Consider the following 23,229-nt stretch of genomic DNA (forward strand, 5'->3'; position numbering starts at 1 on the left):
GAGCTTATTCTTTTTTTAGGATACCATGATGCTATTAAATATTGCCTCTGCCAGTGTAGTGATTTTTATGAAATAATCAGCAGTTTACCTCTAAATGTATTCATTTGTTTACTAAAGGGCCAGGAATTATGTTTAAATATGTAAATTTTCATCATTTTTAAGATTTTGTGATTTAAAATGTAGGTTTTCTTATAAATATATTCATTTTTTTTTTTGCCATATTATAGTAGAACCCACTATTTGTTTTTTAGGATGATTTTGCAAACAATCGAGAATTTATCACAATGGTAGTATATAAGAGTGACGGGAAAAGAATTTACTACCCAGGTATGTTTGCTGAGATATTTATATCTGTGTGGTTTTCCATCAGAGAAAAATAATATCATTTTGTTCTGTAGAGAGAAAAGTAAAAATACTATTAATTTAGCTAAGAATTGAGATATCCCTGTTTTGTTTTGTTTTGTTTTTACCTCTTAACTGTGACTAGTCCCTGTCCCTGAGAAATCATGAAATACCATCTTGGGTTTCAACCATCATCACTTGTAATGGCAATTATCTTCTGCCTCCTTTTACAAGTAGCCAATATTTCCGTTTTCCATACTCTGCTCATTATAATACTGTACACCTAAGATAGCTTAAAAGGAAATGAAGAATAGTGCCCTCAGGAGTAGGGAAAGGCAAAGCCTTACTCTTTAAGAAAAAAAAAAAAGTAGTAGTGGGGGGTGGGAATAGAATCTTTAAAATATAGGCTAGTGTACTCCAGCAAGATCCATGACTGTTACTGAAGGAATGGTTCATAAGCATCTGAAAAAGAAGTGACGTCCCCAAAAGCATGTCATCCCTGAGCTGTGCTTTAAAGGAAGCTAGGGGTTGTGATCCTCCCCACTTCTCCATTGCCGGCTCATCATTCGTGGCCCTTCCCCTGACTGAATGGACTTGGAGGCTTTGTCATGGGCCCTCTTCTTCTTTCTCTCTATTTGTTCTTGGTGGCCTCATGAGCTCCCAGGAGTTAAATGATCACCTATTTGCTGATGACTCCTAGATCTGTATATATAACCCCAGTCTTTCTCCTGAGCTCTGTTACTGTATTACCAGCTGCCTTTTGGACGTTTCCAGATGGATGTTCTGTAGGCATCTCAAACTTAGTATGTCCAAAACAGAATTCATTCTTCTTTCTAAATCTCTTATTCGTGTCAGTGGCACCACCGTCCTTCCTATTATCCATATTCACAACCTTGAAGTCATCCTGGACTCCTCATTCTCCCTCACCCTCTCCTCACTACCCCCCCCATCCAGTCATGTCAGGTTTGTCTATTCTACCTCTTCAACGTCTCTTGTATCTGACTCTTCTCTACTCGTAGGACTACCTTAGTTTGGACACTCATCACCTGTTGCCTGGATCATTTCAGTAACTTCCTAATTGGTCTCATTGCGTTCTATCTGTCCTCTCTCTAATCCATTCTCCATCCAGCTGCCAAGGTGATATTTTTTAGATGCAGACATGACCATGTCATTCCTCTGGTCAGATAGTTCCAGTGACTCCCTGTCACCTCTTAAGATAAAAAACAAATGTCTCTGATATTTAAAATTCTTCATATTCCAGTTCTAGTCCACTTTTCCAGTATTCATAAGTTTTGCCCATCATCCATTCTCTGTTCTAGTCGAATTGAGCCTCTTACTGTTCACCAACAGCATTGTTTTCCTTTGAACAAGATTCAGGCCTCCTCCCTGCATGGATTTCCTCCTCACCTCAGGATTTTAGAATCCTGGTCTTGAGCACCTTCACCCCTCACATTACCTTGTAGCTAGCTCAGAGAGAGAGAGAGAAAGAGTGGGGGTGGGGGGAAGAGTGCTCCTTGAAGACAGAGGCTGTTTATTTTTTGTCTTTGTAGCCCAGCACATGCCCAGTCTTTGGCATTTAGTAGTAGGCTCTTAATTAATGCTTATGGATTCTTAGAAATAAAGTGTCAAAAAACATCCCGGACACATCCAAAAGTCGAACTCTCACAGTTAGTAGCTGTGAGACAGGGAGAAAGGTATTTAATCTCTCCAACCCTCAATTTCCTCATCTTTGAAATGGGAATAAAACCTCAGGTCACAGGGTTGTTGTGATACTCAAATAAAAAAATGTTTTTAAGAGTTTCTTTTGCCTAGTGGCAAAAGCCAGGACTGTATGCCAAGCTTCCTGGTGCCCAGTTCCAGGCTCTTTTAATAGATCATACTGTCTTTAAACTGAACCCTGAGAAGGGAGAACTGGTGGGGCTAGTAGAATGATTTACTTCGAATGGACCTGGAACAGCATGTGTGGAGTAAAATACACATGTTTTAAAGATTTTTATCTTATAAAGCAACATTGATAAACTAATGCTGTCAGAATTTACTGTAGTATAAATCGCAGCTGTTGTTTGTCTTTGAATATATTTCAAAATAATTACTTTCGGCTGTTTTGTACTGCCACGTTTTGCACTAGTCAATTTCAGTACAACTATTGTATAAAACCACAGAATTTAGTAGATTTGATCCTGTCGTGAATGGACATCTGACTGAACGTCAAACTGACTATAAAAATAAACCTGAAGTTAAGTATGTATGTTTCTAAGCACATCTTGTTTTTTCCCCAGCTGACCCACCTCCATATATTGATGGAATCCGTATCAATAGCCCCCACTATCTAACGAAGATAAAGCTGACAACTCCAGGGCCTCACACCTTTACACTAGTGGTGTCTCAGTACGAGAAACAGAACACCATTCACTACACAGTCAGGGTACGTTTGGTCTGTGTTGGCACAATGGGATGGGATAAAGGAATGTCAGCCAGATGGCATGTTGTTGTTTTGGTTGGAAAAAGTGCTGCGCTCTTTGTAAGCAGATGATTGGGAGAAATGCCAGACCTTGAAGGGTCTGTGATTTCACAGGGATGTGTTTGTGTGTTTCTTCCACTGAAGCAGATTGTGGTCTCTCTTAGTGATGCTGTTCTTAGTTGGACTGGCCAGCAAGTTCACCCCCAGTGTCTCGCCTGATGCTGAGCTGCTCAGAACTGAGCTAAGCTGCTTAGCACGGTGCCCAACACATAGTAGGTGCTATATAAATCCTAGCTATTATTGTCAGACAGAAGATGCACAGTTTGTTACCAGACCCATTTGGATTGGGGGAATAAAGAATGTTTCATTTCTAAAAATTAAGCAGTAGTATCTTTCTGTACTGCAATTCAGTAGCTTTTTTAGAAAAAAAATTTAATATTGTGCTTTATTTTGATGGATTTTGTATTTCTCAGAACAAATTTCTCTAAAGTTCATTTTGTAATAGCCTTTGTAAGTTCAATTTTTAAATCCGCAGCAGTGATTATATAACACTCACTTCACAGTCACAAGCTACTTTTATATCATTATTATCTCATTTGATCCTCATACTAGCTGTTTGAGGTTTCAATACAAATATTGTCATGGATGAAGAAACTGATGTTCAGAGAGGTTAATGTCTTGCGAAAGTCTGGTTAAGTGGCAAGTTCCAGATCTGAACTCAGGTCTCTTGTGGTGGTCCAGCTGTCACTCTGCCCAGGTCAGCCTGTGTCTAGTAAATGCTACATTTGAGTAGAAGGAAATTGGCGAGTCCATCCCGAGGAAGGCTCTCGGGATAGTGAAGAGTCTGAGGATCCCGACCCATAAAGGTCAACTAAAGGAACTCGGGCTGTTCACCTTAGAGAAGATTGGGAGGGGCTTGAGGGAGGGCCGAGGTGTTAGCTTTCCTTAGGAATTTGAGGGACTGTCTTGTGAAGATGGATCAGACCTGTTTGCCTCCAGAAGGTAGGAGCCATGGGTGGAAGGTACAAAACCCCAAATTTAGGCTTAATATAAGGGGGAAACTTTGTGACAGAGCTATCCCAGTGTGGAAGGGACTACCCCCAAAAGTGGGTTCCCCTCATTGGAATTTTTTAAGCAAAGGCTGAATAGTCACAAGTGAGAATGTGTTTTAGAGGGATTCTTCTTCTGGTTCCAACCTTTGAGGTCCCTGCCCACTTGGAGGCTGGGTGAATCCACATCTTTTTAGCTTCTAGTCATTGAGAAGATCTACAGTAAGGGGTAGTAAGAGTCTGCTGGAGGCCTGCGTATCGCCGTAACCTTTTTGACAAAGCCGATACTCTGTGAGCCTTTTGCAGCCCTGCTATTAACCTATTAACCTAAAATGAGCCAGCAGTAACCAGTTAATAGAAACTGTTTCATCTAGATTGTGACACTCCAAATAGGAAATTCAGTTTAAATTTTTAAAGAATTTTATAAGTAAAAAGTTTATTTGCACAGCAGTTTTATATAACTTTTCTTTTTTCAACCTAGGTGTATTCAGCATGTAAGTTCACTTTTTCAAAGATTCCTACACCATATATTGTATCAAAAAGGGTAAGTAAAATGCTTCTTTCAGTCAGTGTTATTTATATCTTACAACATTGTTAGTCCAGGTGTGCCATGATTATACCTGGACTAGGGTGGTAGCTATGAAAATGAGAAGGAAAGAATAAATACAAAAGATAGTTCCTCATCTGTTCCAATTGTGTTGAATTTTAATTTATTCAGCATGCATTGCTTGAGCATCTACTATGCATAAATTACTAGAAGAAATACGAAGATGCATAAGACTTAACCCTCAAAACATTACCCAGTCAGGAAGATAAAACATGTACCCAGATAAATGTGATTCAAAGTAAAATGTGATGATACAAAATGTGTAACACTTCAGAGAAGGGGTGATCCCTTTTGGCTGGGGAGCTCAGGAAAATCTTTGTGGAGGAGCCTGAACTGGACTTAGATAACTGCAGTTTCAACAAGGCAGAGATGAGGCAGAGAAGCCTTGTTGGTTTTCCCTCTCATTTCCCCAAGCATAGACAGGAATCATTTTCAAAGAGAAATTTGGGAATATAGGAAAATCTCATATGTATTCATCAGACTTTATCAATGAAATTTATACTGAAGTATTTTATTGTTGGTTTGGTTTTTTCTTTTTTTTCTTTTTTTTTTTAAGATTAATGGACAGTGGAAAGGTCAGAGTGCTGGAGGATGTGGGAACTTCAGGGATTCCCACAGAAATAACCCCATCTACCAATTCCAGATAGAAAAGGCTGGGCCACTACTGATTGAGCTAAGAGGACCAAGGTTTGTTTAGAGGACTTTGCAATGCATTAATAAAATTGAAATATTAACATAAATACGGTTTAGGGTGTGCCTGACTTAAGAAATAATTCAAAAGAAGTTGCTAATATTCTGTTGTTTTAATATTATTTTTCTAAAACCAATAAGACATTGTTCATATGCAACTCAGAATATAAAATGCTTGAGATTTTGTCTTATCTTATTCTTTCCTTTGTGTCCCCCATACCCAGCCTAGTGCCCAGATTGTAGAAAGCGCTTGATGAATTGAGTTGAATTGAATTGATAGCTGTGGGTTAAGCTGAGATCTTTCAGGACTTGTGGATTTCATCCTCTGCACAAGGCATTTTGAACACAAAAAAGTAGACAGTGTCCCTCACTGTTCAAAAGCTTATAATGTAGTTACTTTTAAGTTTTATGTTGTTATCTGGTATTGTTACATTTTCAGTTAAGGATGGGTTTTTTTTTTGTGTATGTGTGGGATTTTTTTGTTGTGGTGGTGTTTTTTGTGAGGCAATTGGGGTTAAGTGACTTAAAGAGTTAATTTTTATTTATTTATTTGTTGCTTTTTTGTGAGGCATTTGGGATTAAGTGGCTTGCCCAGGGTCACACAGCTATTAAGTGTCAGGTGTCTGAGGCTGCATTTGAATTCAGGTCCTCCTGACTCCAAGGCTGGAGCTCTCTATCCAGTGTACCACCTAGCTGCCCCTTCAGTTAAGGTTTTTAAAAAGATAATCCAAATAGATTGGTATGTGTTATTTATTTTATTTTTGAAATAGTTGCCAGCCATCTTCTCATCCTTTAAATAATTTAATCAACACTCATATATTAAGGGGCAAAAAAGCAGTCTCTTATAAAGTGAATTGAATAATGTTAATCCTGACAGACTCGTGGTATAAATGACATTTGTATAATTAAATGCAAAAACAGTATGCAGGTTTTTCTGAATTCTAGCTCTTTCATAGCTCTTGATTGCTTAACAGTACATCCATACTGTAAATGTAGCCATATTGCAAGCTTATTACTTATTTGAGGATATATAATAATGGAAATAATTTCATTCTTTTTAAAATAATAGGCAATATAGTGTTGGGTTTGAACTTGTCACAGTGTCAGTGGTAGGAGATCCTGGCTCTTCAAGCTTTCAGAAGAAGAGCAGTGGTGATTATAGGTAATGTTCACGTTTTAAATCTAGTTTTTCTTTGACTGTATTTTCTCTCCTGTCTTGTGAACCTTACCTTTGTCATTTCTTGATCGTAGATGTGGATTTTGTTACCTTGAAGTGGAAAATGTCCCTCCTGGAATCTACAATATCATCCCTAGTACCTTTTTGCCTAAACAAGAAGGTCCCTTTTTCTTGGACTTCAATAGTGTTATTCCTGTCAAGGTAACACAACTTCAGTGACTGAGAAATCACTACAGTATGTACTGAACGTGACCCAGTGGCATCCACCAAATACAAACTGTTCTATTCCTACAAGAATGGAAGTTTACAGATCAACTTGTCATGTCAGACTTTGTATCTGTGTACTAAAATGAATCATGTCGCCATCTTTAGACTTGTCATTATTTACTGTATTTATGACTGAGGGTTTTATCGCTCAGGTATTATCATAGAATAAACTGCTTTGGAAGCTTTAAGAGGTGTTGGTAAACTTAGCATGAAATTGCCAAACAGTGCAAATTTTTTAAGTTAGGGACATGTCTTATATGAAATCATGTAGATAGAAGAATGGGAATATTTTGCTTATTGCAGCTTTGTGGTTCGTCTCGTATCAAGTTTGAAAATATCAAAGTCCTCTCTGAGACAATGAAGATATTACAATTTAATTTTTTATACTCTTTTCTACTCACTTTGATGCTTTTTAGTTATGTCTCATGGAAAACAGCACTTTGAAGAAAATGTAATTGAGAGCTTAAATAAAAGTTGATGTGATTATTTTGATTCAGGAAGAATGAATTTTCTAGTCACTAATGTTTTTTTTTAAATTCCCAAGTGTTTACCTAGACATCACTTTGGGAAGATTTGTAGATTTTAAAGAACTTGAAAATTTTATACTCAATCAGATTTTCTCTGCCTTATTAGTAAGAACATTTTAGTTTGGCATTAACATGGCTTTTTATTTCAGTAAAAAGATGTTTATTACAGCCCTCAGAATAATTGCACAGTTTAACTTAAAACTAGAGAAACTGAGTATAAAATAAAATGGTTCTTGCATATACTATCTTGTTAAATCTAAAAGAGAGGCAGTCCCATGGGTCATGTTTGAATGAACTCTGATCATGCTTTTAGTTAAAAAGGTATCTTAAAACTCTTGTTCTAGATTTTAGGAGTACAGATTTATTCTGTTAATGGACTTTTACCTGAGGAATCTGGGGTGTTCTTCATTTTAATAGATTAATGAAACAAATTTGGTGTGACCTTGTTCTGTGTATGGAGGTCAGGAAGGCACTGAGCACATGTCTTAGAGTTGTAGTGCTGCTCTGTCTGAAAGCCCGGCTGCCCCGCACGTCCCAGAGGCCAGCCCCCTCCTTACCTAACCCTTCCTTGGCCTTCTCGTGTGTACACGTCCATAGACACATACATATCTATAAACGTGTGTGTGTGTGTGTATTTGTACATAAGGTGTTATGTAGACACAGCTCTTTTTCTTTTGTTACAAGTCTGAACTGCCTGTTTTATGGACCTTTCTTATGTATCTTTTTTCCGTTCTTGTTGCTCAGTTGTTGCCTTGGCACTTCTCTTCTCTCCCGTTCTCAAATGAAGTGACTGCCGACCTGACTGTCCTTGCCATGTGTCTCCTTTCTTTGTGTCTCTCTCTTCGTCGTTTTGTAGGCTTCCTTTGGTCTTTGTATTTAAGTGGCAGATTCTCCCTACCTCACCTATTCCATTCTGCACATGGCAGCTGTGGCACTGACTTCTTGTAGCGTTAAGCAGAGAGAAGCAAGGTTAGATTAGGAATCCAGATGGGGCCGAGACTTCAGAGAGGCAAGGTGGCTTAGGAAGAACTGATGATGACAGGACTTTTGTGGGTGCCCAGCTTCTGAGAAGAGTGGCATCCCCTGGGCACTGAGCCAGTCCGATGGGCAGACTGTTAATTAGTCCACGCATGGGACCGATGTACCAAAAATAAAGTGAAAAAGTCACCTGGAGGAGCTAGGATTGCAGTGGCCTTCAGCTTTCTGACAATTCTGGATTCCAGCTGGCATGCATGACTGTAGTATGCACACTAATTTGGTACCCCACCAGAAAATGGACCATCTGAGTTGGATCAGGATAGACTTGGCCACTGTGACGTGGCTGGTGTAGGGGACTCCTGGGGAGGATCTTTGGTCAGCAATTTATCTGCAACTTAGGATTTATGAGTCACTTCAATTTAGCAAGCACTTCTGAGTAGTTAAGCCGGGTTACACTGTGTGAGACTTTGGGGATATAGCAACTAGTTTACCTTACTTAGTGTTATTTAAAAAGCAACATTGAGCATGGTACATTCTGCCTCTCAATTCCCATTCCATGTTTGGCTGTGTTAAGTTTCAAATCCTTTCACGACTGCTATGTGCTCTCAGAAGCTCAGACTGTTGGAGCTACAGTGTGTTAGTTCTTTTTGGTTTTTCAATGATCATAGCTTGTTTCTGCCCGCTAGACAACACTTTCTTGAAATGTAGTGAGTATTTTAGAAGCTTAAAATTAGTATCCTATATTAAATCATATTTTATATATATTTTTATATTTTATATATTTTTAGCTATTTTAAATTATTTTGGGAGATTAGATGAATACCATTCATTGGTCCTTTTTTTGTATTTGTGATGAAGTTGGGGGGTGGAGAACATTAGACATTCCTGAAGATTAATTTGAAATCTAAACTGATCTGATCTTAATCCATATAAATACCAAGATTCTGAGATGAGAAAAGTAATTTTGGACCTGAATTTTCCAGAAACGTGCAGCACCTTCTTTTCACACTGCAACAGCAAAAAAATTTAGAATTCTTAAAGCAAGAGTTTTATTACCAACTGCAATCATTCTGATATCTTTCTTTTAAATTCTAATACCAAGAGAATACTGCTTTCTTGTTGTAGTAAGTGAGACAGATTGCTGTTCATCCGTGTCCAACCCTTCATGACCGCAATGGACCAAGGCCCTCCATGATCTCCTGAAGTCTGTCCAAGCTCATGTTCATTGCTTCCATGACACCATTTACCCATCTCATCCTCTGTCACCTTTCCTCTTGCCTTTAATCTTTCCCAACCTCAGACTCTTTTTTGATGAGCCCCATCTTCTCATTATGTGGCCAGTGTATTTAAGCTTCAGCTTCAGTATTTGACCTTCCAGTGAATAGTCTGAATTAATTTCTTTTAAGTATTGACTGATTTGATCCCTTGTTGCCCAAAGGACTCTCAAAAGTCTTTTCCAGCACCACAGTTGGAAAGCGTCTGTGGCACTGAGCTTTCCTTAGAGTCCAGGGCTCACAGTCACACATCACTACTGGAAGATGACGTACCCACAGATGATATACCGTAGGCGGTGGTAGGTGGCTGTGGACATATTTTTGATGGGGGTTGGGGAACTCGTTAAAATTTCACTATGATGACCTGATTAAAGCATCAGTCTTTATAGAATAGTGTGCTAGCACAGGATCTCCTTTGTATTTATTGTCCCATCAAAGATGTATTTTTTAACATAATTTTTGCAGCATATTCAAATGTACTAAACTTGCTTTTGTTTCCGTAATTCCAGCCTGGGATAGGAATTAAACTAACTTTGCCCATGAGTAAGAAGATAAGAAGAGGTTAGTTGTGGACTGAGGATAGTGGACAAGAGAAGGTAAAGAATGTCACCCAGCTCGTATGACTTCTTGTGAAAAGCAAAAGACAAGTAAATGAAATAACTCCTTTTGGTTATAGTGTTATTTGATGAGTGACTTGCTCCATAGCAGGCTCTAACAAGTGGCTATTATTATTATTATTATTATCATTATCATTATTATTATTATCATTGGCTCTAACAAGAAGAAATTAAGCATGGGCCTGGCATATAGTATGTCCTTAATCAGTTCTTGCTGGCTGACATAGGATGAGGAAATTGGACTGAAAGTTGATCTGAATTCTAATTAACTTGCTGTATGATGTGACTTCATTTAGCTTCTGTGGCCTCATTTCCTCCTCTGTTACAGGGTCAAATAAGATGATCACATATTGCTTCCCAATTGCGCTGCTTTGGGATTCTATGAAATTGCCATGATGAGAGCAGGGTCAGTCTGTGGTCTGCCTTGAGGGGTTATCTGCCTTCACAAGCCCTAGGCTTAACACTGCAGCGGAGGGTGATCTGACACTCGGTTCCCTGCTTGTAATGGTTCTTGGTCACTTACCTAACAAACTCTTTCCTCATAGGTTCTTTACCAAGAAGTATTACATACTTGTAAACTAAGTACATGGATTCAATCCCGGCTGTGTGATTCGACAAGTTGCTGAATTGTTTCTCTGCCTGTAAAATGAGGACACTCCCACAGAATCTCAGTGTGTGTGGCAGTGGGAAGCTGAGAGTCTAACCTGAGTCTATCTGCACTTTAGCTATTGCTTCTCATCAGCTCACAGGAGCAAAGCTGTAGAGCTGGCAAAGACCCCAGGGACCAGGTTCAGCCCAACCCCTCACTCTGCAAATAAAGAAATAGAGTCTCAGAAAGCTTGTGATTTACCCAAGCACACCCAAGCAGTACTTGGGGCCGTCAGCATTTAAATCCAGTCCTTTAAACTTATCTTATCACTCTCCCACCTTTCTTTTTTTCACTCATAGGCATTACTAAGTTGTCAGTAAATATCAGGCATTGTGGCAAATGCTGGGGACACAAAGACAAAAGGTCAAGTCCCCACCCTCAAGGAGCTTACATTCTACCAGGGATATAACATGTAGCTACATAAGTATATAAAAAAATGCAAGGTAGCATCAGAGGGAGTGCTCCCAGCAGCTAGCAGCATCAGGAAAGGCTTCACAGAGAGCAGGGGTTCTTAACCCCAGCTCCTTAAACTTTTCTAGATTTGATAACTGTATTTCATTTAAGTTGGTTTCCTGTCTAGTCCTCTGTATTTTATTTCATGCGTTTAACAACCTTATTCTGAGAAAGGTATCCATTAGGCTTCCCCAGGCTGCCAAAGGGGTCTCTGACACAAAACAGATTAAGAAAGATGATTCGTGCATGTAATATGCAATAGAAAACATCCTTGTAACCAGTCTCCCAATTTGCTACCCTCTAACTTACAGTCTTGGTGCTAATGGTTATACTAACCCTTGTTTGTCATCATTTACTCTCTTTTTTTCTGCTCCCCTCATAACTGGTGCTCGGTGCTTGAGCCAGCTGGTGCCCTTGGCTCGCTTAGCCAGGGCTGATCCCATTCTCCGAAGAAGTCGTGGATGGAGACTTCCTTATGAAGCTCATTTATCTGCACCTTAGAGGAGGGAGGTTTTTTCATGGAAGAATTTCCTCGTAACTGGAGTGACCACAGACAAGTCCCTTAACTTGCCGGTGCCTTCGTTCTCCTCTCAGGACAGAGCCAGGGGTCTAGGAAGCACCAAAACTAGAAAGCATCCGACACTTTTTAAAGCCCATTTTTAAAGGAAATATTTAGAAGATAGATTCTCCACACCCTGCCGTCTTAAAATTTTCATCTTTTCGGGTTAACTCCAAGGTCATCATTATGGGGACTGTGTCCCTGATTCAGACACTTCTTTGGAGGGATGAGGCAGGGGCCATTTGCCCCAGCCCCATTGCCCTAGGTTCCTCACCATTAGCTGATGCTTCTTGCAGTCATCAGTGGGCCACCTTTGGCACTTCCTCCTGACCACTTCTGATTGGCTGGGAACTTGGAAAGTGGGTCACCAGGCTTGTTACAAATATGTGTGAACTGAGAGTAAATAGTCTTCAAGCAAGTGCCTGAAGGTTTCTCCTCTGAGCAAAGGTCATGGATTTTCTGCACCAGACTTGTTATTTATTCCTTGGTTCTTGACTGACTGAGACAGTAAGTGACCTCTCATGAATGTGGTTAATCCCGTAACGTGCCTTGATTCTCCTCGGAGATTCACCTCAGAGATCTCACACAGAGGAATCCGCCCCTTCCCCTTCGCCCCCAGCTCTTTACTTTGAATGGCATCCCAATTATTCTCTTTCAAAAATGGAAACTCATAAATAGGTTTCCATTCACTCATGTCAGTCTCGCTTTTCCCATAGTCCTTTTCAACCATAGACAGGGATTAAAGTGATACAATAATCATTGGATTCACAATACTTCTAAGGTGGTTTATACTACCTCCTCAGTTAGACCTGGAAAAAATGGCAGTCATTGAAAGGCACTGTCACTTAGGGGGTAGAAAGTCAGCCTCGAGACAGGAAGACCTGGGTTCAGGTCTTTGAGTGCCAGCTGTGCCGCCTTGGGACAGTCACATCCCTTCCCTGGGCCTCAGTTTACATATCTGTAAAATAAGGAGGGTAGACTTAAGTGCTGTGAGATCTTTGGCGCCTGTGTCACTGTTCCAGTCTGACGTTTCCAGATCCTCTTTCCTCTGTGGGGTGCAGTAAGGGAAGGCATTGTTCTCCTTTAAAGGTCCATTGAGGCAGTCACAGTGAGCACCGGCGAGGTAGAGCTTGTGTAGAGCAGAGGGGAGTGATGAATAGGGCCTCACGAGTCCCTGAGGGCTCACCTGCCTGTGTCCTTTGGAGGCTGTCGGCCCCCTGGAAGCCCGGTGACGTGAACTCATTGTGTGCTCAGTCAGCACAATCGGGTGGCTTTCAGCTGCTGGAGAAGAGAAGGATGGGGGCCTCTGCCAGGGCTCAGGTTGAGTGAGAGATGAGCAGAGGGGAGAGCCAAGAGGGGCCTGAAGCTTGGAGGGATGGAGGCCCAAGGAGTGAGAAGAGGTCGCCGCAGCCTCCGCTGTGTCTTTGGTGTGACCCGAGTAATAGACGGGAGCAGGGTTCAGGTGTACTTCCTTGTAGCAGTAGGCTTGGTTTTGGATCCCAGGATTTAGATCTGGAGAAGACCTTAAAGATTATTGATGCTCACCTGCTTACTTGTCTGATCTCAAGATGTTAGAGCAGGAAGAGATCGGGAGATCTTAAATTTAAGACTAGAAGTGATCTTTGAGATTGAATTCGTTCCACCTCCTCATTTACAGATAAAGAAACTGAGGCTCAGCGAGATGAAGTGACTTCCCTTAGGTCACTGAGCTTTAAATCATGTTCTGGATGTGAACTGCCTGGTGTTGTATACCAAACAGGCGCTTTTTAAACTTGGTGAATTACTACCTGCTGGTCATAAAGAAGATGGGCTTAGAGTAGGAGAGACTCCCATAGTTCAGCTCTCATTTTACAGGTGAGGAAATGGGCCCACAGAAGGGAAGTGACCAGTGTGAAAGCTTGCTCTGGGCCTTGGGCTCCTCCCCCATAAAGTCAAAGTGCTGGACTGGAGGACCGCTAGGTCACTTCCAGCTCGCAATCCATGTCCTGGCAGTACTATGTTATGTTCAGTTTTGGGGTGGGCCATTATCTGGCAATTCCATACTGAGCTTTATTACTTCTCTATAGCTTGTCATTTTGTGATGGAACGCACAAGCTACTCGGTCCTGTGGTGTTTCCAGCTGGGTATAAAACGAACCAGGAGAGATCCATGTGCGTTTTAGACATAACCCCCTTGTCTTGATTGCCGAGCATTTAAAATGATTCTTATAAAGAACAGGGCAGGGCATGGGACCCGTGCCTCACTGCTTTGGGATTCCAGATTAAAGGAAGCAGGTGGAGGATTTAAGCCCTTAACGGAAAGCAAGGATAAGGGGCAGCTGTGTAGTTACGCAGACTATTGATTGTAATGTTGCTTCTTTGGGCTACTAGCTCCTCGAAGGTGATCCTAGACAGTCCCAGAGACTAGAAGGTTGGACACGAAATCTCCACCCCACCCCCCCACAGAGCTGACAGAGGCTGGAAGTGCAGCCCATTGTCTTAGACTGGGTTGTTTTTTCTTAACTGCTTTTCTTTGTAATACGAGAGGGATCCAGTGGTGTATGGAGAGCAGTAGATCATGAATCAGCATATTTGTGATGTAAGAAGGGAGGGGGAAGATGAAAGTGTGCTTCCTTAGGTCATGGTGTAGATTCTTGCTACTATAAGAAGTCACAGAGGCTATAGCACTGTCTTGAGATTTTGTTTTTATTACATTCAAGGTATTAAGACAAGTACAAAATAACTTTGAATTCAGGATACTGTATCAGTCCATAAAAAATAGGAAAAATTGAAGGTTTACCAGTGTGAAGAAGTTTACAAACATGACTAGATATTCAAGCTAGGGCAGGAACAGTAACAACAACAACAACAAAAAAAAACCAAACTGAGACCTCATCACATGAAATAGATTGAGAGTGTGTGTGGTTGGCGAGTGTGTGATGGGTTTCTCCCCCCTCCCCACCCCTCAGACTAACCAAAGAGGGACAGCTACGGTGCTTTATTTACTTCAAACCACCAAAACTTTAAAGAATAATCCTACGTTTACAACTATGAACATAACTACTAGGCCTCACTGCTTCTATGGGACAGCCTTTGCCAAGACATGCCTAACTCCCTTTTTCTAGGCTGGAGGGAACAGTGTCTGTAATGTATGCTTACAGCAGCATAACTCTTAAATAATTGCTTTTTAAAAAGAGAAGGAAAAAGTTACAGCCCACAGATAAATGAACACTTCTGTCAGTCTGGATACCGTGAAGGCCAACTGCTCTGGCACATGCATCTCATGAAAAACAAACCTTGGATCTACCCCCCCTCCCCCCACCCCCTCCCCCTTGGCTGGCATCACAAGGCCTATGCTATGCTGCCTGCTCCAGCCAGGAACACCCCTCTACTAAGTTATCTGGACTCGGGCGAACCCTGGTCTCCCCTGGCCCACAAAGTGCTGATCTCCAGGAATCTTGCTCGAAGCCACTGAAAAAGCTTCTAAGTGGGTGCCCCATGTTGAGCACCATTGAGCTTTTTAACAGGTCATCTCTGTGCATGAGAGGCAATTAGTAAGTCTGGGGCTTGCCTCTGTGACTCATCTCCAGATAACAGTGTTTTTGGAGGTCATTTTGTTAATGCCTTACAATACTAAAAGTGATGGGTATTTTAATTACTGTATTTTCAAATCATTTCATTTAGGAGGCCACCCGCTCCAGATTACTCAGGAACGTAAGCTTTATCTTTCAGAACACAAAAACAGGTATAGGAAGAGAAAGGAGCACAATGCTCTGCTCAAATTGCCAAGGTCGGGCTTGGTGTCCCAGCCCTTTTCTTGTTTCACGCTGTGTTCTGAGAAGTTGTTATTGCTCCAAACTAGGATATTGAAGGGGAGATGTATTTTACAAATGCTGGAAGAATGTGAGGACAAGCCTGTCCAGCTCACAACTTCTCCACTCCCCCATGCCCACCCACCCAAGACATCGTGCTGGGCAGAAAACCAGAGCTGAATCCAGCCCTCTGGGTCACAAATGTTCTTAGTGCAGTTCAGAGTAAATGCTTAAGATTTGGCATATAGTAAAGAAATATTGGCACAACACTCTGTCCGTCTGTCTAGAGTTTCACATATAAATATTCAGATCTTTGGGCACTGGCCTCCTCAGATCCTTCAGCCAATCTGCACCACTTTTCTGTCGCCAGGAATCCCATCTTTTCCCTTTGGATACTGAAGGGAGAGCTGCTTGATCTCGTTGTCCAGGCTTCGGTCCACAGGGGAAGAGCTGCTGCTGTTTCCACTGCTGTTGGTGCTAACACTCCTGTTATTGTTGGCTTTGTCACTCATCTTGTTCTCAGCCCCTTCTGCCCTGTCCCCTGAAGAAATACAGTGTGAGAGAGGATTAAAATACAGAATTCAACTGCTAGACAGACACCTTGGGATGGCTCAGGGAACCCGGCAGAACAAGAGGGCCAGAACATGCTGCTGGTCGGTCAGAGCCCAAGTTTGGTCCTCTCCAAACGTCCCTGCCCTTCAGTCCATGGGGAAACAGACCCAGCAAGTCCGAATGGGACTAGAATCCACCCTAATCCCCAGGCAGAACTGAAGGTCACAGACAGAGATGTGTTGCTATTTTAACTCTACCTCAGAAAAGAGGGCTGGGCCCACAGAAGATGCTGAATTACATTGAGGTGAGGAAGCAATTTACAAAAAGCCTGAATTCTTTCCTACCAAATCCTATGCTTATCAAGATATCTGCTACTACAAAAAGTTTCTTCTGCCAAGGTTGCCTAGGTCACAGGTGTGACCTGAATCTAAATCTTCCTAACAGATTCTCTATCTGCTCTGCTACCCTGTATCCAGGGGCATGTAGGATTAGAAAGAAAGGAAATAAGCATTTATATAGCACCTGCTATGGGCCAGGTGCTGTGCTAAGCACTTTACAAATATCTTAGTGGATCCTCACGACAAATCTGTCGGGTGGGTGCTGTTATAATTCCCATTTTACAGTTAAATGATTTACCCAAGGCCACAGCTCAAGTGTCTGAGGCTGAACTTGAACTCTGGTCTTCCTGACTCCAAATTTTGTGTTCTTTGGGCCACCAGCTGCCTGCTTAAAATAAATGAGTTTGCCTGGCTTCAGAAGGCAAAAGAGCAAGATGGCATTTGCAAAGAATAGTCCCTCCTTCCCAAACCAGGAGCCACGTGAACATGGGGAGGGACTTGATCCACCAATGGCTCATGGAGAACTTCAGCCCAAGTCATGGCAAAGGGTGGGAAGAGAAAAGGCCATGCTCCTTACCTCTTTCCACTTCGCACTCTGGGGATGAAGCCCCACTGCATTCACTCCGAGGACCCAGCACAGGAAACATGATCCCAAATTCTGAGAGAGACATAGGGCTGGGCAGATCGAGGCTGCCGGGCCTCATGACGAGAGACAGCGGGCTCGGGAGCTCGTAGGGACTTGTCGGCCCTGAACTGAAGCTGGACACAGACTGGGTTTCAGAATCTTCTTCTGACACAAAGCTGCTGCAGTTGTCATCTTCCAATGCCTCCGAGGCCACTGCAGCGTTGGAGAGAACACAAGTCTCGCTGGGTTTGCCAAAGGACAAGCCGTCTCTTACAGTCCGCTTTGGGGGGCAGGCAGACAGGTTTACAGGAACTAACACCCCTCGGCCCGCTGTGGGTGACAAAAGGAGAGGGCTGTTTCTTTCCCTTTCCTCAAAAGGCAAGGAAACCCAGGGACAAGGCCCACACCACATGGGAACTGCTCCTAATAAATGAGAATCACGTGGTGGCTTAAATCACAGGGGTGTGAAATGCCCTAGAACTTATCTTTAAACCCCTTACATAGAAATCAATGAAGAGTCTCTTTCTTTTCCCATTTATCAGCATAAAATGGCAGCTGCCTGAGCCCTGTCTGGGTGGTGAGAAGAAGAAATCCTACTATAAATCCCAGGTCAAGGGAAGAACAAAATGTCAGAACTCTGCTCTTTGCATGGGGTCCATAACACAGGTCAGCTCCTCCCTAACCCTAGAGCCAGTGGCCTCAGAGAGGGAATGGGTTAGGCTTTTTCTTCCCTTCCACATAACTATACATACATAACATAACGAGCAATTCTCAGCAAGACCAGAAATCCTTCCTTGTCTGTGCATTACAAATCCAGGCCCAGAAACCCAGCGTTAGGTCTGGAGATCCCTGCCCTCCAGAAACGGCACAAATGAGTCAGACCTGATGGACCCATACAGTCCCAGTGGAAGAACTGTCAGTTCCCTGAAACAGCCGTTCCTTCCACAGCATTGCTGCTTCCATACCTGGACCACTGCGTGTGCTTCCCCTATCACAGCTCCTACGCCCTAATGTCACGTTGACCATCTCTGAGATGGCACCAGGGGAAGAATGCAGACATTGAAGTCGGGACTCAAGCCTGGAGCCCACCTCATTCTCGGCCAGGGGGAGGGGCTGTAGAACTAGAGGACCTTGAGGTCTCTTCCAGCGCTCAATCTGCGATCCCACTATCAGAACCTGCAATATTCCTATTTCCCCCCAGAGAGGTCTCTCCCAGACCTCGTCAACTGCCTCTGCTCAACAACAAGCCTTGGCAACGAGTTGTTGACTGGACCCTTTCTCCCCTCTACCACTCTACTTCCCCCTTATTTTTAAGCATGAACACATGAAAAATAACTTCATTTAACTGGCACCATGGGAAAGAGGCTCTGGTTGTCAAGAGCTGAGAAAGTAAAGGCCTAACAGAACAAGAAAAGAAATTTGGGAGGGAGTGACTAAGATAACTGAGGGTCATGGAGAGTGTCCTGGATAGGGAGTTTGGAGGAGATGGGCTCAGATATGGCCTCTGATATCTAATCTAATAGCTGTGTGACCAGGAGTAAGTCACTCAAGCCTTCTGAGCCTCCATCTCTACTGTCCCTTGTCAGGGGGCTCAAATCAAGAGGCATATAAATGTTGGCTATGGTGATTTATGGGTCCTATTGAGTAGTATCAAGTAGAGGTTCTTAACCTGGAGTCTGAACTTTTTTTTAAACAATTTGATAACTATTTTAATGTTTCCTCTGTAATCTTATGTATTTTATGCATTTAAAAATGTTATTCTGAGACGGGGTCAGTCAACCACAGAACTGTTGAAAGTGGGAAGAGGGGTCCATGACACAAAGAAACCCTGAATAAGCCATCCCTTGTGCCCTCTATTACTCAGGGCAGGATGATGGAAGAGAATGAGAAGGAAAGCCAGCCCATAGTGACATCTTAAAAGGGTGGAGCTCCCAAAGGAAGGCGAAGAAGGACTATCGTGGAGCCAGACCTAAGAGAAGAGACCTCACTAACAAGAAGGGGGAGAGAACCCTTGTCTCCTAAAGGGACAAGCAAGTCTTCCTTTCTTCCTTCTAGGACGTTTATGTTATCACTTTAAGACATGAAACCCCCAGGAGCTGCCTAGGGTTGGGAGCTCCCCCTTTCTCCACAAGATACAACCTTCCCCCCACTCACCTGAAGCAGAGTCAAACTCTGGTTTGTTCCTGGAGGGCTCCTCCGCAGACACGTTGTTACCCTCAGCCCCCACCCCACAGCCCCGGGGACCCATGGCACTGGAACGTCTCCTCTCATGGATCTCGTCAGAAATCATCTCCAGGTTCTTCAGTGCCGTCTTGTACTCGCCTTTGGCCAGAGACAGTTTGGCCTGCAGATCATCCACAATCTTCTTCAGTTGCTGATAAACAGAATGAGGGGAGGGTGCTCACTGAGACAAATGGCCACCAACCCAACGAGAACCGATCAATAAAATGCCTCCTGTGGGGTTAGGCACAGTGCTTGTGCTGGAGACCCAAGAACAAAATCTAGACGGGTCCCTGTCCTTAGGGGACTTACATTCCACTGGGCCCTGACTTTGTAACTAGGACCTTTTTCTTAGGGAAAACTCAAAACACTCTCCAGCCCATTACCTGGAGAGCTAAGAGCTTTTCAAAAGGAAATCAAGGACCTTCCCCGTGATCCCAGATTTTTCCAGTCTCCTTGTGCCTGGAATGCGCTCCTCTGCATCTCTGCCTCTTAGATCCCAGCTCCCTTGGATGCTCAGCTAAAGTGCCACCCCCACAAGAACACTTTTCTGTTTCCAACTCCTCCGTATCTGTCCTGTCCAACGTTTTGTATTTGTGTACCTATTGCCTCCCCTCATAGGACCTAAATTCCTCAAGGTCAAAGGCTGCTTCACATTTCTTCTTGTATGGTCAGTGCCTCTGCTCTAATGTTTGCTGAATGTACTGAATGAACTATCACCCAACTCACTAGATGACATCACCCAGAACTCTCTCTTAATACCTACTGAGAGGGGCTGGCAAAATACAGGCTTAAAAACTAGAGAATTGTGAATCATAGCAGAAAGGAAGCCCACACAGGAGCCCCAAAGCACCTCTCTGAACAGAGCCTTCAGCCTCTCAGTCCTTCATACTGTCTAGAGAGCCACTGAAGGGCATCTTCAGAGAGGTCTTAGAAATTGCCCAGAATCTAGAGATTCTCCTGAGCTTTTCTATTAAAAACAGGCCCTTCCATCATCACCCTCCCCCCAGAACAGCAGACAAGTTAATCTATCTGAAATGTGCCCAGTGGACACAACAAAATCTTGCAATCTAGAGGAATCCTAGCAACAGAGAGAAGATAGCATACCACACATACCTCGAGCTGTACATAGTACTTCGCCTTGAGTTCATAATAAGGTCTGCAGAAGACAGAGGGAAGGAAAGGAAAATTTATTACTGTGACCATAGTAACTCCAAAGGGTGTTTCACAGGCCTTTTTTGAAGGCTGGGTACTATAAGTTATTTCTGAGATTCTGCAGATGCTGGTAAGGTTAGAGGCAGCCTTCAATTCCAAGGCATGAACCTAGAATAACTTGCTGAGCTAGTGAAATCACGTCCACCTTGGGTGAGGAGAAGAGGCTGGTCAGTGCTAAATATGCCTGGGGTCAACCATCAAAGGCCATGCACACCTTTTACCTTCAGGGCACAGGACATTCAAGTTCACTTTCCTGGCCAGGGTCATTATTTCTCAAGTCATAACCCTGATCCATCGTTAAGAGAAAGAGAGAGAGAGAGAGACACCAGAATTGAGACAAACACCATGTGGGGCTTAACCATGACGGCAGACAAGGCCAGAGATGAGGGGGATGATGTGAAGGATGCACCACTCCCACATCCCTTCCCCTATGAAACCAGCTGAGGACTTTGGAGCAATGGACACCAGACATAGCAAGATCTTGGAAAGAAGCCACATGTAGAATTTCTAGTGCTTCCTCCAGGGACAGAGACACCAGATACTCTGACAGCCCCAACCATGGTACAGATCTTTCTGGGTAATTGAGCATTTAGAAGGGCAAGCATACACCATCACCTGCCTCACCAGGGCTATCACGTTGCTGTGTGTGTCACCTAGATTCCTAATCAGGCAGGCATACAGGACTGTCTACTCTACCTTAGGAACTTTGGTCTCCAACAGTCACCAAAACAAACGTATTACTCAAGGTGTTTTCCAGTCTTGAAAACTAGCCATCCTTCATGCTTTTGCCTCATAGAAACTGGATGAGAGGTTACTGAACGTTGCTTTGTTTTGTTCTGAAAACTACCCGACTCGAGGAAAGGTGGAACTGCCAGAACCATGTAATAAAAGATGTAATCCCATCTTCAGAGCAGACATTAGCCTAAACACTGGAGTGGCATGCTTCCATCCCACTCCTAGTTCAAGAGAGGTTCATTCGTGACTCAGACCCTAAGGATGCCCATGGACTCATTGCAGACCTCACTAAACACTGACTGAATGAAAAATAAATTCTCCTTTGAGAAATTCTTTGCTGCCAGAAAGGAAGTGACATCTGAGCAGTACCACCCATGATATGCTACAGCAAAAACTGACATCCTAGAGGCATCTGTTTATAATGAAAATGAACTTCATACCCATACCCCTCCTGCATCAGAAGCTCTAGTGCTATGGAGAGAGCACTGGACTTGGAGTTAGGAAGACTTGGGTCCAGATGCTGCCACACACTTCATAGCTGTAACCGCCTCCTTCTGAGGGGACTGGACGAGATGGCCTGTAAGGGCTCTTCCAGCTCAAGATCTTGACCCCGTGAAGTACATTAATGATGTAACTCCAACACCCCGATCCCCAGTCCTGCACCCTGCCATAGGCTACACCAGCAGGCCCTGCTGCTTTGGCTGCAGACTCACTTGGATTTGTTGATGGCCCGCTTGAGCTTCTTTTCCAACTGCCGCATGCGGCCCATGGCAGCATTGTACTTGGCTGCTGTCTCCTTGTGTACCAGCTCACTTCTTGTCTTGGTCTGCTCAGCCTCCATGACCTTCAGATGACAAACAACAAGGGTCAGTTCCCAGGGCCCTAAGGTTGTCTGTCCAGTTAGAATGCTGTTTTCCACAGAAGTCTACTTCCAGACCAGTGGGCAGATTTTTTTTTTAATCTAGCTTCCAAAAAAATAAACAAGATTTCTCCCCTTTTCCCCCTCCTTACCAGCCTTTGAAACTGCCTCGTCTAGATAGACTGGGGGCATGACAAAAATACTAATAAAGTAGGAACTCCCTTTTATAGATGGGATTGGTATTGAGGCAGGGACCAGGAGACCGTCAGAGTTCCTTGGAGCTAAAAGCTTTAACTTCTTCCCCCAAACTTCCTTCTACACACTCTGAAGAGGTACGCTATCCGCTAATGTGGCTGATTTGTCCACTGTCCAGGCGAGGTACTGCTACAAACAGTCAAAAGTCCAGATGTCCAGCAAGAGGAAAGAAAACCTGCATGACCCAAAACCAACTGGTTTTAGACTTAGTGGATGGGATGTTGGATTGGGAGTCAGGAAGACCTTTGAATTACTAGGTTCAAGTCACTTATCCTCTCTCTGAGCCTCAGTTTCCTAATCTACAAAAAGTATTTGACAATGCCTATTGAGTATCTACCACACAGGCCTGTTGCATCACATGAGATAATATACTTAAAAGTGCTTTGCAAATATTCTAAGTTGTATACAGATGCATCTATACATGACAGTTATTATCGTCATTACCGTAATAGAACTCTCCTGATGCCTCTAGCTCCTGCTGTCCTCCCCTTCCCAAAACTAAGGCAGGAAGGTGGTTCAATTTACAGAGTAATAGCCTTGGAGTATGGAAGACTGGAGTTGAAATCTGGCCCCAGACACTAGCTGTGTGTCCCTGGGCAAGCCACTTAGTCTCTGTTTGCCTCCATTTCCTCATCTATAAAATAGCAATAATAACACCTACCTGGCAGGGTTGTCGTGAGGGTAAAATGAGATGATATTTGTAAAGCATTCTGCAAACCTTAGAGCACTGTACAAAAGTTGCTATTATTACTATTCATTTTGCATTATTCTTTTTATATCTGGATGGTATTCTAAAAGTCTCCGTGCAGTTTTAAGCTTTAATACGTTAAACCCTTTGGGACACCCTAGAGATTTGTCCTGTGAACTGTCTTCCTCTACAAGGTCTGTTCCTTGACAGCAAGGACTATTTCCTTTTTGTTGTGGCATGTCAGTGCCTCAACACTGTGATCTAAGTTGGTAAACGTGCTAATACCGGCTCATCAGTCAAGA

General features: G+C 43.0%; 2 protein-coding genes across 5 annotated transcripts in view; one reads left to right on the top strand and one right to left on the bottom strand.

The window, feature by feature from the left end:
- CAPN7 (calpain 7) overlaps positions 1–7,085 on the top strand; it is a 36,371-nt gene extending 29,286 nt beyond the window's left edge. For all 3 annotated transcript variants that reach the window (XM_027872375.1, XM_027872376.1, XM_027872377.1), the window contains 6 exons: positions 252–327; positions 2,622–2,767; positions 4,334–4,396; positions 5,016–5,146; positions 6,219–6,311; positions 6,401–7,085. In XM_027872375.1, the coding sequence (XP_027728176.1) occupies positions 252–327; positions 2,622–2,767; positions 4,334–4,396; positions 5,016–5,146; positions 6,219–6,311; positions 6,401–6,545 (654 nt within the window). In that variant the 3' untranslated portion in view covers positions 6,546–7,085. The remainder of the gene's footprint in view (positions 1–251; positions 328–2,621; positions 2,768–4,333; positions 4,397–5,015; positions 5,147–6,218; positions 6,312–6,400) is intronic.
- A 7,869-nt stretch (positions 7,086–14,954) lies between these two features.
- Positions 14,955–23,229, bottom strand: part of SH3BP5 (SH3 domain binding protein 5) — an 89,354-nt gene continuing 81,079 nt past the window's right edge. Inside the window, exons 5-9 of one of the 2 annotated variants that reach the window (XM_027872181.1) lie at positions 21,839–21,969; positions 20,292–20,334; positions 19,110–19,329; positions 16,908–17,285; positions 14,955–15,981 (exon numbers count right to left, since the gene is read on the bottom strand). In XM_027872181.1, coding sequence (XP_027727982.1) covers positions 15,779–15,981; positions 16,908–17,285; positions 19,110–19,329; positions 20,292–20,334; positions 21,839–21,969 — 975 coding nt within the window. In that variant the 3' untranslated portion in view covers positions 14,955–15,778. The remainder of the gene's footprint in view (positions 15,982–16,907; positions 17,286–19,109; positions 19,330–20,291; positions 20,335–21,838; positions 21,970–23,229) is intronic. The other variant, XM_027872180.1, reaches the window with a different exon arrangement.

Source organism: Vombatus ursinus, unplaced genomic scaffold (assembly GCF_900497805.2).
Source record: "Vombatus ursinus unplaced genomic scaffold, bare-nosed wombat genome assembly UNPS02014799.1, whole genome shotgun sequence".
Classification (NCBI taxonomy): Eukaryota; Metazoa; Chordata; class Mammalia; order Diprotodontia; family Vombatidae; genus Vombatus; species Vombatus ursinus.